General features: G+C 34.8%; 2 protein-coding genes across 2 annotated transcripts in view; both read right to left on the bottom strand.

Annotated features, from left to right (window-relative positions):
* LOC123533021 (uncharacterized) overlaps positions 1 to 17,308 on the bottom strand; it is a 203,610-nt gene that overhangs the window by 134,851 nt on the left and 51,451 nt on the right. The window lies entirely within an intron of this gene.
* The window catches only part of LOC123530694 (uncharacterized), a 45,810-nt gene that overhangs the window by 25,452 nt on the left and 3,050 nt on the right, over positions 1 to 17,308 (bottom strand). Inside the window, exons 3-12 of the mRNA XM_053517099.1 lie at positions 16,299 to 16,359; positions 15,776 to 15,934; positions 14,876 to 15,043; positions 14,249 to 14,263; positions 13,628 to 13,868; positions 10,743 to 10,926; positions 10,397 to 10,532; positions 9,218 to 9,286; positions 1,769 to 1,801; positions 585 to 791 (exon numbers count right to left, since the gene is read on the bottom strand). Coding sequence (XP_053373074.1) covers positions 585 to 791; positions 1,769 to 1,801; positions 9,218 to 9,286; positions 10,397 to 10,532; positions 10,743 to 10,926; positions 13,628 to 13,868; positions 14,249 to 14,263; positions 14,876 to 15,043; positions 15,776 to 15,934; positions 16,299 to 16,359 — 1,273 coding nt within the window. The remainder of the gene's footprint in view (positions 1 to 584; positions 792 to 1,768; positions 1,802 to 9,217; positions 9,287 to 10,396; positions 10,533 to 10,742; positions 10,927 to 13,627; positions 13,869 to 14,248; positions 14,264 to 14,875; positions 15,044 to 15,775; positions 15,935 to 16,298; positions 16,360 to 17,308) is intronic.

Raw genomic sequence — 17,308 nt, 5'->3', positions numbered from 1 at the left:
TGAGGTATCTTATCTTATGGAGGAGCTACACAATGTTGCAATATTCTAAATAATATATGATGTACCTTAAGGAGGAGCTACACTATGTTGCAATATTCTAAATGACATATAAGGTATCTTAAGGAGGAGCTACATAATGTTGCAATATTCGAAATAACATATGAGGTATCTTATCTTATGGAGGAGCTACACAATGTTGCAATATTCTAAATAACATATGAGGTATCTTAAGCAGGAGCTACACAATGTTGCAATATTCTAAAGAATATATGAGGTATCTTTAGGAGGAGCTACACAATGGTGCAATATTCTAAATAATATATTATGTATCTAAGGGAGGAGCTACATAATGTTGCAATATTCTAAAGAATATATGAGGTATCTGAAAGAGGAACTACATAATGTTGCAATATTCTAAATAACATATGAGGTATCTTATCTTAAGGAGGAGCTAAACAAAAGGTCATATATTGTCGAAGCTGTCACATGTTCCAACAGATAGTTTCAATTCAATGGATTGATATATAAATGACTTAAAACATATTTTGATATCTTTGTACACGCATTATATTAGAAACTCCTACCTGTACAGATAACGTCGTAGTAATGTATACAGCCTGGTAGGCTTCCATCAAATAATGTTCCCGGAGAACACAATTGCTCTACCCAATAAAAAGTGACGTAGCCATTTTCCATTGTTGACGCAGGCGCACAATGACAGAAGATTTGACAATTTGTTCCGTTAAGGCCTTTAAGTCTTACATTTTCATATTCATCAACATTGCATGTTCCTTGAGTAAATAGAAAGTCTACATTTGAATAAGAACACGATTTTTATATATATGTTTGTGAGTATTTTGATACCGAATTATTTTCAGGTATCTACTAAATCACCCTTTTCTCGATATAGGCATTTTATCATTTTATGGAGTGCCGTTTTACTGTTTGTTCACTATTTTGTTGATATCTTAGTTTTGTTTCGTGATATTCTTAATTCATTTTATGATACATTTGAATGTATTTTGTTACAACATAAATTGATATAGGAATCATTTTACAGAAGATATGTTTATATAACATTTTTGGTTTCGAATCAATTTACATAACTGGAGGAAGATGGGGAACATCTTCGCATCTTTCTGTTCGTTTTATTTTTATTTGTCTTCTTCCTGTCCTTACGAGGTGAGGTCAAACTAACTCGATAAACGACCATGAATGATGCTACAGACCATGTTTGGTGATCATCCAACAAGTGGTTCATTAATTAGATAAAGTCGTTTGAAGATTTATCTGTTTATAGCTAATGGTGCCCTACATGAAATAAGCGGGACCAATTGAATAAACATAATATTATGTAAATATCTCACAAAGAGGAAACGCACCAAGTTTGATAAAGTGGGTTTTTAGAAGAAGTTTTGTCTTCTATATTTACCTCTAGTGGCCCCTAAAAAGGTCAAGCGCATAATTATTTGAACTAATTTGAGAACGTTATTTACAAGAATGCTACTGACTAAGTTCGGTGAAATTCCATCAAGTGGTTCATTAGAAGACGTCGTTTTATTCTTTATTTCAATCTTTGCACTCATGTCAGTTTTCAAGAAAAACACTTCTTTCAAGATTTTAGTACACTCTTTTTGGAAATTCTTCACTATGATTACTAAACTTTCAATTAATGTGCAGACTTTGGGGTCTACTTCTTTATGTGAACACAGATAATGACGTGTAACGGTATCTAGAATGTAGAGCAATATTAAAATTCGGTACGTACCGTATTGTTGGTAGCAACGGTCGTTTCCTGCTCCTGTAAATTGAAATGTAAAACAATCATTTAATTTACATTTAATTAATAAGATAATGTTTTAAATCTTCAAGATGGAGGAAATTTTTTTTAACTTGGACAAAACTTACGGATTTAAGTCGACAAAACAGAAGTCATTTTGTTTTCAAGGCTTAGTATAAAATGGCGCCACAATAGAAGCTCCAGCAATCATCAGCAATATATTGATTAAGGTATTCATAATAGGATATTTATCAAAATTCACAGGCCCAGCTTTTGTGTACGCTGTTTGTACTATTAATATATTACAGACTAGTTTGAGTATGTTGTCGGTAGCGACCGTTTGATTAACGATGCGGCAACTAAATCAGAACAAATCTGATACAAGAGCTGTCAGAGGAGACAGAGCATCGACTATTTCGATGTGCTGGATAGTGAAATGGTATATCTGAGGAAACGAGAACTATCACTGGATTGACTAATGTCCCAATTGCGGATGGTCATGTTGGACAAGTCAACAGCTTATGTTTGAGTCACATCTCAGTCTGAGCAACAACATAGATACAGTGAAAGTGAATCAAAATGGTAGTATAAAAGGGACTTAATTCATGGAATATTTCTTCTACAGTAATGTGCATTGTATCATATAATGAGGATGGTGGCGTGGATCAACTATTCTAAGTTTGAATCTTATCATATTAACAGAGATAGAGTGAAGGTGCATCAAAATCATCTCAACCTAAAATTCCAAGTAAAAAGTGAGCTCAACACATGTAATATTGGTGCCAAAGTTATGGATCTAGTGTCATATGATGTCGGTGATGCTACATGACAACTACTTAAGTTAAAGTCAAATGCTGTTTGTACTATTAATATATTACAGACTAGTTTGAGTATGTTGTCGGTAGCGACCGTTTGATTAACGATGCGGCAACTAAATCAGAACAAATCTGATACAAGAGCTGTCAGAGGAGACAGAGCATCGACTATTTCGATGTTCTGGATAGTGAAATGGTATATCTGAGGAAACGAAAGCTATCACTGGATTGACTTATGTCCCAATTGCGGATGGTCATTTAGTAATAACAGAGATATAAATTGAAAGTACATTACAACGTTAACTGAAATTCCAAATAAAAAGGTAGCATAATTCATTACATATTGGTGCCAGGGTTGTGGGCATTGCGCCATAGGATGTTTCTGGCGACTTAAAGTTTTAATCTAATCCATTTAGCAATAACAGAAATACAATGTATAGGGAAAATGCATCAAAATTACCTGAAATTCTAAGTAAAAGGGACATAACTCATGAGGTATGGGTGCCAGAATTGTGCAATTTATGTCGTATGATGTGTGTAATGATTTTAAAAATCTGTTTTATGTTTTAATCACTTCAAGTTATAAACAAGAGAGATAGAGTGAAAGTGCATTACAATTTATAAGTTACGTGTGGACATAACTCATGAAAAATTGGTGCCACATTTACGACTCTTGTGTAGTATACGGTCGGTTAAGATGAGAAAGAAATAAGTATTTTAAGTTTAAAAGCAAATGCTTCGAGAAATAAGACTGACAATCTGTAACAATATACGCCCGTTGCAGTAAATTACTTCTGACTTTCAAGAAACTCAGTTTTTTACTGTGAGCAGAGTATTCGTCTTTTTCCTCGACAAATTCATGAGCCAAAGCAACAGAGACTGTTCTTATGTTATCGAACTTGGTCAAGAAAATATAACCATAAACAGTAGTTTAAAGAGGATTTGATAAGAACTGCTTACGTTATTAAGTGGACACTGTCAGTTTTCGCAAATTTAAGGTGGTTCGCGGGGTTCCTACCAAAATTTCGAAGTATGAGATATAAGACTGATATTAGGTATGTATGTACTAACATCTCCTGTCTTTCATTTGGAGAAAAAAGAAAATCGTTCCGAGTCCACATCTCCTTTGAAGAGCGCCACCTGGCGGCATATGTATTTTTCAAGGGAAATCGCCGTTTTACTGTAATAATCTCATTAAAATTAATGTTATTACATTTTTTCAAACTCAGGAATATAGCTAAATTCAATGTTATTGTGTATATGTTGCGTTTTGTAAATTATTTCATTTGGAAAATGCTTAGATAAAGAGATATCCGTAGTAGGGGTGGGGAAAAATGGCGAAAATATTAAATGTATTTCATGGCCGTTTAGCCGAAATAAAATAAAACGAAACGGTCAAAGTTCTTGATTTTTAAATATATTCTTCTTTAATCATTTCTGAACCAGAAAATAAAATAAAAATTGGGGGTCTTCACGGCAGATTTTTGCAAATTTACTTTTTATTTGTTTTGGTAATGTAAAATTTGTGACGTTGATACACAATGACGGCGTTAACGTCGCGCAAACGCTGATTTCATTATGTCTTTCATTGATATAAACAGGACCTTCAGAGTTTACAAAAATCCTTAGAATCTTTTTTATTTGAATATATTCACATGATGTAAATTAATGCGTATTTTGCAGTCAAAGTATATTATCTAGGAATATATATCAGAGTCAGTTAAATTCATTTAAAATTCATTTAAAATAAAAATTGGGGGTCTTCACGGCAGATTTTTTGCAAATTTACTTTTTATTTGTTTTGGTAATGTAAAATTTGTGACGTTGATACACAATGACGGCGTTAACGTCGCGCAAACGCTGATTTCATTATGTCTTTCATTGATATAAACAGGACCTTCAGAGTTTACAAAAATCCTTAGAATCTTTTTTATTTGAATATATTCACATGATGTAAATTAATGCGTATTTTGCAGTCAAAGTATATTATCTAGGAATATATATCAGAGTCAGTTAAAGCTACCTGTACGAAATTTTACAGCTGTAAAAAGCCTGTATTTTTGTTCAAAATAACAGTCATGCTTATTCCAAATTTACACCTGTAGATTTTATATAACAATATTGATTTTACAGCTGTAGATTTCAAATTACAGCTGTCGAACGACTGTAAAACAGTTCGAAATATGCAAATGAGCTACACCTGTAAAAAAAGTTACAGCTGTAAAAATGAAAAAACTTACAGTTGTAAAAATGCCCAAAAGTTACAGCTGTAGAAATATTATAGGTATTGAAAAAGAGGGCATTATTTTAAGGGACGAAAGTAGAGGTGCAAAAAGTTTAAGGATGAATTGCAATTCTCCAGATAAGGTAGCAATTACTATGAAAATGGCAAAATAAATGATCTAGTACGTAAAGTATATGTGGTATGATTACAGTACAGCAACAGCAAAATTCAAGAGTAGGATACAAAGTAGAACATATGCAGATCTTGTTTATAAAACTTTCTTTGTCAGTCATGAAAACATATGACAATCTTGTAATTATTTCTTTTAAACTTATCGGCTTCCAGTATAGAGTAAATAGTTAATGTATGTACTTATACATGTTCTTTTACAACTATAATAGATAATTAAACATCTGTACTTACTCTTTACCGCTTTAAATTCCAAAATTTTACAAGATGTGATGTCTGTGTGAATTTCAGTTATATCCCGCCAAAATGCATTAAAGATGGCTGACAATACTCATGTTTCCCTCCAAAAATGTTACAGCTGTAATTTTGAGACATGACCATTTTACAGCTGTAACTTTCAACAGTAAAATTTTTACAGCTGTAAATTGAGACCTTCATATTTTACACCTGAAAATTTTAACTGTATTTCTGAACAGACTTCCATTTACAGGTCTTTTACAGTTGTAATTTCAAAATACAGGTCTTTTACAGACGTTTTACAGCTGTAAAACAGGTCCTTTTTTCGTACAGGTACTTGCCCACAGTTTCGGTGAAATTATTCAACATGTTCATGTTCATAAGTGGTTGGATTTTTTATGAAAATGTTTTTTCATGCATAACTCGCGTATCTGACTCCGTATTTAAGGGTTAGTGAAGTATTGGGGGACGGGGGTGGGGGTGTAGAAAAAAACCTTATCAGTTTATCCGCTATGAATTAAAACGGAGTCACAATTCTTTATTTTCAAACATAGGTTTCTTTAATTATTCCCCGACAAAAAAATAGAAAAAAGTGTGATTTGCAAATTTACATTGAGCCGCGCCATGTGAAAACCAACATAGTGGCTTTGCGACCAGCATGGATTCAGACTCCAGGCTGTTCGCTTTCAAAGCCTATTGCAATTAGAGAAACTGTTAGCGAACAGCATGGATCCTGACTAGACTGCACGGATGCAAAACCATTATGTTGGTTTTCTCATGGCGCGGCTCATTTTACCTTTTGTATGAAATGTTTAAGTGCAAAACTGAACGACACTCCTTATTGTTTCAATATTTCAAGTGACCAGCTAACAACGAAGATACAAGATACGAAATGTGGTGAAACTGTTTTCCAGACAAAAATGAAATACATTTTTAACGAAAAAGAAATTTTTGAAGGGTGGCTAAAACATTAATATGTTTCTTTTTTGTTATGATATGTAACTTTATTTAGAGGTTTTGATTTTCATTATAATTCTAATTGTGTATTATATTTATTGCTTTTTAAACCTATATTGAATATTTTCAATAAATAAAATCATGGAATCTTAAGCAGATGATGGATAAATGAGATAATGCCTCTTACGGTAAAAATGTACTTCAGTCTGTGAACTTGAAACCGTTACTTGAATAAAGATCATTTTGGGGCCGCTTAGTGCATTAAATTTATAACGTCAACGTGAATGCACAATGCAAACCGTATTGAGGGAAAACTTGCTTCAAAATGACACAACAAAAATAAAACTCTAACTCATTTCGCTTCAAAACATTCAGAAAATAATATAAAACAGATACAGTCGACGCAGACGATATTTTAGGATGGAAAGATGGAAGAAGGGTGGTTTTAACTGAGGCTGCTCTTGCGAAAGGTTAGAGGCATGCATTCATTGTTCAGACCCGCTGTTTCTGTCAGATGTTTTCAAGGAAACGCACTTTCGACATGGTTCACTGTTGTACATACAAAGAGTTTCGATTATAGAATTTTGGCGGCAAATTGGGATCATTCTTATTTGATGAAGGTTTTATTCCAAAATCGAAGTATGGTATTCCAGTGCTGAATGTAATATCAAAAAAGTAACCACTATGATTTCATCTCGTGCATTTCTTTGGTGTTTCAAAAAATTTAAAAGACGGATAAAACTAAGAAATAAATAAAACCACAATTTACATGTACTTTGAAATGTTTTTCGCCAGAATGCTGAAAACAAAATATTTGACTTGTATTTAGTGTAAAAGAGCATTTTGACGCAGATGCGAATAAATTCGGATATTTCAGGACTGCAACTCACTGCAACTGTAGACCTGGAACGCCTGTATAAATTACAGACCCCGGTATATACCGGATTCAAGCAATTTGAATGAAAATTATCTTTAATGTATATATTTTGTGACCATTGTAATACTAACCCTAACCTTTTGTCAGTATATTATACATATTATACACTAAATGCATGCTGTCGTACAATAATTTGCGTATTTTTGCCGTGCGCTCCGATTGTTAATCAGTTCAGGACATGCGCAGAAGACCGCTCCAGCTGTGACAGACTGCAATGAGCAACACCGCATAAAGAATGTCCGTGACACTGAGCGCAAAGTGAACAGAACTTACGATATGCAAGCATCAAATGGGGATTTTACATTTATGCGTTTTGAAGCGCCTTGTCAGATTTTTCTGTTGATTTTATTTTCACAGTTTTGCATATCATGGATCACAATTGTATCATAATTAAAATGAATATAGTGAAGTCTACAAGCAACCACCGACTGGATATATTCCTTAATGAATTACTGTGATCATTGCGTTGGAAATCCATGGCTTAAAAATGTACCATGAATTGATTGCAGTGAAGCCTTCATGCATTAAGTTAGCTCTAAAACTGTTTCAAAAATGGATAAAACAATTTAGCAGATGCGTATTGGTTGCACGCAATGCTAATTACGACGCCAGTATTCAGAAATCCATGTGAATGTAGGCTCTGTTCTTGCAGACAGCTAGTCTAATAGAATTTGAGACGGGCTGAAATTTTAATACCCTGACAGAAACGGCAAGGGTGTCCGTGGTCATCATTTTTAAATGACATTTTACATAATAATATAAACAAAATAATTAACGTCTTTAAGGAAATTGTTGAACTGTCAAGAAAGTATATTTCTAGATGATTTACTTAGATTGTAAATTACTTAACACTGTGAATCTATTTAGTAAAAATATTTCATTTTTGTGTACTTTCATCATCCTGCTTATACAAAAATGTATCTTTAAAGGACATAATGGACAAAACGTTTGTGTGACGTTAACACCATAAAAGACGTATCTACGTCACAATAATTACCAAAACAAATAAAAAGTAAGTTTACAAAAAATCTGCCGTGAAGACCCCCTATTTTTATTTTATTTTCTTGTTCAGAAATGATTAAAGAAGAATATATTTGAAAATCAAGAACTTTGACCGTTCCGTTTTATTTTATTTCGGCTAAACGGCCATGAAACACATTGAATATTTTCGCCATTTTTCCCCACCCGTACTACGGATATCTCTTTATTTAAGCATTTTCTAAATGAACTAATTTACAAAATGCAACATGTAAACAATAACATTGAATTTAGCTATATTCTTGAGTTTGAAAAAATGTAATAACATTGATTTTAATGCGATTATTACAGAAAAACGGCGTTTTCCCTTGAAAAATACATGTGCCGCTAGGTGGCGCTCTTCAAAGGAAATGTGGACTCGGAACGATTTTCTTTTTTCTCCAAATGAAAGACAGGAGATGTGAGTACATACAGACTTAATATCAGTCTTATATCTCATACTTCGAAATTTTGGTAGGAACCCCGCGAACCACCTTAAGTCATGATTTCAGGGACCATATCTCATGAGAGACCGAAAGCATCCGGTTAACTATCGAACTTTGCCCAGATATCATGTCCATATACATTGTGGCTAAGTTTTGAGAACAATGAAAAAGAATTGCTCAAGTTAGAATGCGGACACTGTCGATTTTTGCAATTTTGAGAAATTCAAGGGTAATAACTGTATAGAGCCTCTGCTGATTACAGAGCGGACAACTTTAGCAGACGCCGCCAGACCGCTTGTGATAACTTTTTTCCGTTTCACGGGCGTATGATAAAGATAAAGAAAAAGTGCATCAATACTATAAACAACATGCAGACCTGGACGCCGGCGCCGAGCTGGGTAGGATATATCTCTGTATACTTCGTATAGTCGAGCTAAGAATGACTTTTGGCAGTGTAAACTATATGGTAACATACATATAATGTATTTTTCTGCATGGTTGCAGAGAAAATGTGATTTTTGCAATATTATAACTGAACGAAATTCGGAAAAATAATTTAGAATTCTACCACGACATAATTACATGCAAGAACAAAATTTCTTAATTTCATTTTACCTTGAGTAGTTGGCATAGATGTAGGCTCAGGTGTACTAACTGCATCCTCGGGTTCTCTCTTAAATAATTCTATAATAAAAAAAAACGGTTATACCCATTAAAAAATGAAAAGAACTTTGATGCTCACAGGTTTTCGAGTTACAGAATTAATTCAGTTCATTCAAACATGAAGTGTTTTCCTCTCATATTATACTGTTGTCTTATTATCATCATTTATGTAACTTAAATAAGCTTATTGCTACATCGTTTTAGTTATCAGTATAAACAAAATTTTTGAGCTTCAAGGGTTATATCTTTTACTTATTCATAAACATCATTGATCCTCCTGGAATTCCGTTAACTAGAGTAAACGTTAAGCTTTTAGTGCTTTACATATCTCAGACGAATTCTGTTTTAAAAACAACCTATTTCTGTAAACTACCGTGTTAGGGTTTTATATCACACTTACATTAGCTAAATCGTAAGTATAATCAACTTTACATTTTACATGTCACAAAAATTATTGTTAAATCAGATAAACTCCTTGCAAATTCCACAATATATCTGTATTTACAACTTACGATTTTACATACTGTTGAATCAAATACTCGTTTTGCTAACTCATCAGTACTAACAACTGTAAGCTAATTAGTTAAGATTTTACATACCATACCAATAAGTGGACACATTGGTCGAGAGGGCTAAGACGTTGTCCTACTCTGGTTCGATTCCTGGCGTTGGTGTGTCCATTTGGTAAGGCACTTCGTCAAGATTGCCTCAGTTGACCCATCGGGTAAGGTAAAATTGGTTTTAATTGTTATTAAAATAGGGTCTTTCAAAAAGCTCTACAGAGGTTACGTTCATTGATTCACAAAAATAAAATTTACCTTTACCTTTACCGTAAAAATCTCCTGTTAAATCGTGTACTCGTTTAGCTAACTCATCAGTATTATCAACTATAACCTACTGAGTTAAGAATTTACATGCCATAAACATCTGCTGTTCAGTTGGGTAGACAGCTTGCTAATGCCCCAGAGTTATCAACTGTAACGTACTCAGTTAAGATTTAACAGACCATAAACAGCTGCTGTTAAATCAGGTAAAAGTAAGCTAGATCGATGAGTTAAGATTTTACATATCACAAGCAGCTTAAACGTAACGCTAATTCCTCAGTGTTATCAACTGTAACATTTAACATACCACAGGCATCCTTTGTTAACTCGGGTAAACGTCTTGCTAATTCCTCAGTGTTATCAACAATAACTGTGTATGCGTCGTTTGAAGCAATGTCGTTCATTTCTGTTTCATTGACATTACCAATGCCGACTGAAAAGACCTTTCAAACAAATAAGAAGAAAAATCTAATACTAGAAACGAAAAACGTTAAAATATATAAGTATGCTAAAACGTCTTGGCAGGTCAAAGTTCGGAATTTATCTTTGTATAAGACGTTTCGATAGACTAAAAAAACTGATATCTCACTATTAAAGTATCTGTCTTCAGAATTACCACTAGACCACTGCGTTCGCACTCTTATTTAGCTTACCTTTTCAACGACGGCTCTTAGACTTGCTGCCGACGATGACGTCAGAGATGGCGACGGAGACATTCCGTTGGCTACAACAATCACGGTATCTTGTACATCATACCTATTTCCAGCACTGTTTATCATATTGTAATTGATAAAGTCTAAAGCTCCAGAGATATTGGAAACGTCGCTACCCATCCAACTGTAAAATCACATTTAAATGGCTTCGTTTTAGGCTATTCATAATAGAACGTGATTTCAAGTAAAATTCTTTTGATAATAATCACTTTCATTTCATTTCTGTTGGAGGAAATGAGGCAATCAAAGAAGTGTTGTAAAAGCTTTAAAATTATTTTTAAAAATCGTTTTCTTAAACACAGATAATCACTACGTGATTTGAATGATAGGGGAATGGAATCGACTCTGGTTATTCTTCTATAATTTATGTATTTCAGGATTGGTGATGTTTGTCAATTTGTGACGTGTTTGAAGAGCGCAGACACACCGGAATAACAAATTTGCGCGCCAGTAGGACCCTAATACCTTATTTACTCGTATGGGTGAACATATTTGAGGTTCGAACACGTTGGCATGCAAGCACCCTTCAAACGCCAGTTGTCGTTTTTGCGCCCCTGCCGGGACGACAATTTTAGCACACCTGTCACGTAGTGAGAAGGTGAGCTTTTGTTATCACCCTTCGTCCGTCCATCTGTCCGTTCACAATTTCTTGTAAACACGATAGAGACCACAGTTTGCATCCTATTTTAATCAAACTCGCAGGCAACTTGTATTGGCATAATATCTCGGTTTCTTTCGAAAATTGGCCAGATTCCTTCATGGGTTTAAGAGTTATGGTCCCTTAAACGGCCAATATTTGCTATTTTGGCTTGTGAACACGATAGAGACCACATTTTGCAATAGATTTTAATCAAACTTGCAGACAACTTGTATTGGCATAATATCTCGGTTCCTTTCGAAAATTGTTCAGATTTCGTTATGGGTTCCAGAGTTATGGCCACTTAAAAGGCCAAAATTTGCTATTTTGGCTTTTTCAGCCATATAGAGACTTCATTTATGGTTTGATTTGATACAAACTTGCAAAATATCTTTAACAACAATAGATCTTAGATCCATGATGAATCCGCCGGATCCAATCATAGGTTTTTGAGTTACGGCCCCTGACTGACCCCTGAAAGAGCCAAAATGTGTTGATTTTTACCTTGTGAACTCGACAGAAGTGATATTTTACATTCAATTTTAACCACACTAACACACAACTTAAGTCACGATAAGATCTCAGTTTCTTTCGGAAACCGGCTGGATCCATCAGATTCCATCATGGGTTCTAGAGTTACTGCCCGCGAAAGGGGCAAAACATTTATTTTGGCCCTTTCAGCCATATAGAGGTTTCATTTATGCTTTGATTTGATACAAACTTCACAGAATGTTTATCTTGATGATCTCTAGGCCAAGTTCGAAACTGGGTCATGTGGGGTCAAAAGCTAGATCACCTGCTCAAATCAAAGGAAAAGCTTGTTAACATCCTAGAGGCTACATTTATGACCCTATCTTCATGAAACTTGGTCAGAATGTTTATCTTGATGATTCCTATGGCATTTTTAAAACTGGGTCATCTCGGGTCAAAAACTAAGTCACCCACTCAAATCAAAGGAAAAGCTTGTTAACACTCTTGGGGCCACATTTATGACCCTATCTTCATGAAACTTGGCCAGAATGTTTATCTTGATGATTCCTAGGCCAAGTTTGAAACTGGGTCATGTGGGGTCAAAAACTAGGTCACCCACTCAAATCAAAGGAAAAGATGGTTAATACTCTTGAGGCCATATTTATGACCCTATTTTCTTGAAACTTGGTCAGAATGTTTATCGTGATAATAATAGGTGAGCGATATAGGGTCATCCTGACCATCTAGTTTCCGTCCTGGCTTGTTAGCGCCTTTCAACCGCGACAACACATCAGAACAACAAAACAACGCGTTTGAAGGGCGCCAACATGGCAGAACAAAAATAATAAGCACACAGATACTACAGATAAGATATTGGTCGTGTTTTGGTGGGGGCGCTGACACAACTGAAGTCGGTTCAATTTATTAAATAAAACATATCATTAAATATAACTAAAACAGGCACTTTTTTATTTTCTATCGGTTTTTTTACAGGAAATTATATGTTTCTGTCATTTTTCTGTTGCATCGTATAAAGCTTCAGCTATATTTAAAGTTTTGTATATATATCGGACATCCAGAGGCCCAGAACCAGAACTTTGATTTAGAGCGTGGAGCGCTGTGTTCTATAGGAACTCCGGAGGCATGCTTCCTCGGAAAATGTTTGACAAATTTTACTCAAAAGATGCAATCTGACGTATATTTGACACAGGTTAATTATGAATATTTGACACAATAACAACTTCTGATTTTTTAGATTTAAAACAAAAACTTAATTTGACCAAGTTGGTAGTATTTTTTTAATTTGACAGTCCTCTAATTTCCCCACTCCAGCAATTATAAGTTCTACTGAAGTTTTGCAAGAGAAGCGAGAAGCCGAAAAGTTTTCACTAAAACGGCTGATTTTCCAGCTTTAGACTATCAAAAATGTATGCTCTCCGGATTTTAATGGGGGCGTGCGTCTGCTGCCTGCTGATACCCCCCCCCCCCCCCCCCCCCCCCCCCCCCCCCCTCAACTTTGGTATTCCTACAAACTGTTCGATAACTATATGTACTGAGTAAACATTTCTCGACGTAAAAGTAATAAATGTTTAATTAACTTTTGTACATTTACGCATGTTACTGTCATATAGATTATAGCAATTTGATCTCAAGCCCGTTAGTACATTAAAAAAAGAAAACGGTCCTTTTGCAATAGGTATGCAATAAGAAAACTCACCTTAGACCGTCAATTTCATTTTGTAGCTCAGTCTTGTTGGCGTAATGGTCAAAATGAATGACCTCACCAACTTGTGTGCAAAACGTAAGAACTGCAAATCGTGTGGCATCGGCTTTCTCCGTGACGTCAAATGCCTCGATAAAGTCATTAACGGCTTGTAACTGCCGGGTGAAATCTTCCTCACTGACTCTTGCGGATGCGTCCAATGCTATTATCACGTCACCAGTATAGCTATGGCACTCTGCAAAACAAAAATGATTAAACACTCTCTTACAGGTAGTACTAGTCTATCTAAAAATGCAAGTAAACACGGTCGTTCTATCGTGAGGCTGCGATATTTAATAAAATTTCGCTTTCTGGTCTTGTGACATATCTGTTCTATTTCAAAGAGCCTGGATAACAACTGCATTTTTTGCATAAAATAATAAAACATGGGACTTCAACTATGAAAAAAGTCCACAAAACTTAAAAATTTACAATGATACATTGTGTGTCCAAAAACATGATAAATATACAGGACAATAACATGTATGCTAAAAACTAATCTTGCTTTCTTATCTTTCCTTGATTGTTTAGTTTTATATCAAGTTGGCCATACAAAATTGCTTTTACTTTACTTACCAGGCTGTGTCGATTCTGAAAGATATAAAGTGAATAGACAGCAATGAATAGTCATATTTACAAATACAAGCTCTAAGAACTTTGTTGAATACATTAACTACTGGTAATATTTTATTTTTTCGTAAGGATTTCGTGGCTTCTTTTAGAGTCCGGTTTATTTTGGAGTAAAAGTTTTGATGGCGTTATAAAATACAATCAGCTTATTTTCAACAAATGTCCCATATATAAATTATTTATCCACATTCCACATATTTGTGTGGTCACACGGCCGTACAAATATCTAATCTGTGTGAGCCCGGCTAACTTTCTGATATTTTTTTACCGGAATAAGCTTGTGGCTTATTTTTCCGACCGGTCGGCTTATTTCCGAGATTTTATAATATTGTGTTTTGATCCGATGTATGTGTATATGTGTATATATAGGTGGGTGTGTACCACACAATAGAAAGAAAGAAAACGAATTAATTAAAATGCCTTATTTACGCAATCTATTAATTTTATGTGTTGCCAATTTCAGTCATTCTCATTCATCAGATGTTCAACATGGTACCCGAGACGAACCGAGGGACCATGGTAGGGCTCTGGTGTGCGAGAATGATTTCAGTGCGCGTTAATTTTAACACTTACGATAGCATTGACTTTTTTTCTTCATGCCAACCATGTTGCGGTTCCATATGGAATTCATGGGGCATTTGTTGCACATTTTGTTTTTCCAGTTGCTTTTGTAGTATCCCGCACGGCATTTCGTGCAGGTTTTGCCACATTCAGATTCTTCGTATCCGGGTGGACACTTGGCTGCAATGAATTATACACGTAATATTTTTACTCTTCCGTATGCGCATAATGGTGCCAATAAGTGAAAACTGCTAATTGTGCGTGCATTACTTTTCTTAGCTATTGTAAAATTTCTCCAAATTTTGTCGATTTCAAACATCAGTGTAAACCTACTAACTCACCTGCTAAATCACCACGTATGTTGTTTGTTAACATGAAAAGTCGTAAACTCATTTTTTCAAATTGTATTTCATTTTGAAAAGCCCGTCATTTCACTCATCCTGTATTCCTCACCAATAAAAATCTTTGCTAGCGCCCCACCACCTCTCCACCAAGAGGTGCTGGTCAAATGATTTAAGACGTAATTTGCTTTCTATCAAATCGTCATACAGAACAGTTCTCAAACCAACGATATCACATTACCGTCAAATTAAGTGTTGTTTTTTTTATTTCAATTTGGGATCAAATCTAAATGGCAACTAACATCGTTTTCCCTAATTTAATGTCTAAACGCTTGAAGAAGACCTGAAAACATCCACAACTTAGCATGAAAACGTTGGTCTGATAAGGTATTATAATTATTGGTATCTTTTTTTTTGTCATTCATCAGCGAAATGCTAGCATAATTGTATATATTGATTGTTTCTTACAGTTTCTCCGACTTCTAATGAAAAATAATCCTAATTTGGATGTTTTACGACACATTTGAAAGAACGAACTATTCTTATCAAATCATTTAGGTCAAAAACTTACGGACACATTCCTTCCAGCTCTCCGCCCCTTTCCGCAGTGTGGTACAGCCAGATGGACAGTTCTTGCACAGGTCTGAGCCTTCGTTAGATTTGTAGGTGCCGTAGTCACACGGGAGACACTCTAACACAGGCAGACAACGGTATCCTTTCGGACATTTGACTGTTGTGAAAACAAAATAAACAGGCCGTGAAACAATTTAGTCAGATAAAGGCATTCAACGTGGAGTTTAAGTTTCGAATTTTTCGTCACTTCGTTGACCCGTTTCACAAACAAACCAAATCTGCTTTATCATTTTCGTTGAAAGTATTCCGTGTTTCCAATGGGTCTTATACATATGACTGACCTTGCAGGTCCTTCCACATCAATCAGTTAAATCAGAATTGTTAGAGCTGTTGCTTGCAATTTTGGTACAGCTTCACTTGTAAATAAACTAAAATTACATGGTTTAATATTAGATACGTGATTTCTCCTATTACAGTCTGTCATTACTGTGGAACTGCGTCCATTTAGTTGTAATACTTACACCCCAGGAATCTAGATATAGCATCGGTGCCATCTTCTACATCTCGATCTTTGACGGCCGTCTGTGGAAAATATATATAAAAAAGTTGGATTGATAAACACCTAGTAGGTTTAAAGACATTAATGGTACAGCTATTTAGTTCAGCACATGGAAAAGTTCGGGAACTTTGCTATAAAACTCTCTTTGTAGATGTCTTGAACGCTTTGTTAAAATACAACAGAAATTTGGCTGTTTAATACTTACACGTGTAAACTTCGTGTAATAAAGTTACCGGTGTTTGCAATGGTGCGACTTTAAATGTTTTGCCAATAACTTTGATATAAGCATTGAATTCAATCTCCCTTTTCAACAAAGAGAGTGTGTCTATGAAAGTAAAAACCTAATTACATACTGATTTAAACTATATCAAAGTAAGAAAATTTGAAACTATTCTTTAAGAAATTTCTCATTTTTATTTTTGACCCGCGTCTTGAACGACCTTGTCAAGATTTTTACTTATTCTTTTATTGAATTATTCTTTTTAGATTTGAAACACGACTAAATACGACAGATCTTAAAATAAAATCGTTGAAGCAAATAACTTTATTGTATATGTACTTCCTTATTACTCGGTCTTCAGAACAAAATATAAAAAAGAATTAACAGCTCAACACAACGCCATATTAGACGATTTGGAATGATTTTTTGCTATGGTGGTTTCACAAATTCTATGAATTTTAATCTGGTTATGGCCGATGAATTCCTGCCAATACTAAAAAAATGAATGAAATGCCCACGTTTCTTAATTTGTCCGATCATGCAGTAAGTGAAGAAATTGGTTTGGGGAAAGGGAACATTTTTTGTTACAATAGTCCACTTTCTTCTACAGTGGGGGAAGGGGGGGGGCGGTGACATGGATGTTTTACTTACTTCATGTACTAAATGTACGTGCGTAAGAGTATATAAAACATCACACTTATCATATATTACGTGCACACGTAGTATAGCTACTACGTGCGTACATATAATTT

This window comes from Mercenaria mercenaria, chromosome 11, assembly GCF_021730395.1.
Source record: "Mercenaria mercenaria strain notata chromosome 11, MADL_Memer_1, whole genome shotgun sequence".
Classification (NCBI taxonomy): domain Eukaryota; kingdom Metazoa; phylum Mollusca; class Bivalvia; order Venerida; family Veneridae; genus Mercenaria; species Mercenaria mercenaria.
The sequence above is the reverse complement of the archived record's forward strand: the minus strand, read 5'-3'. Positions and strand labels throughout refer to the sequence as shown.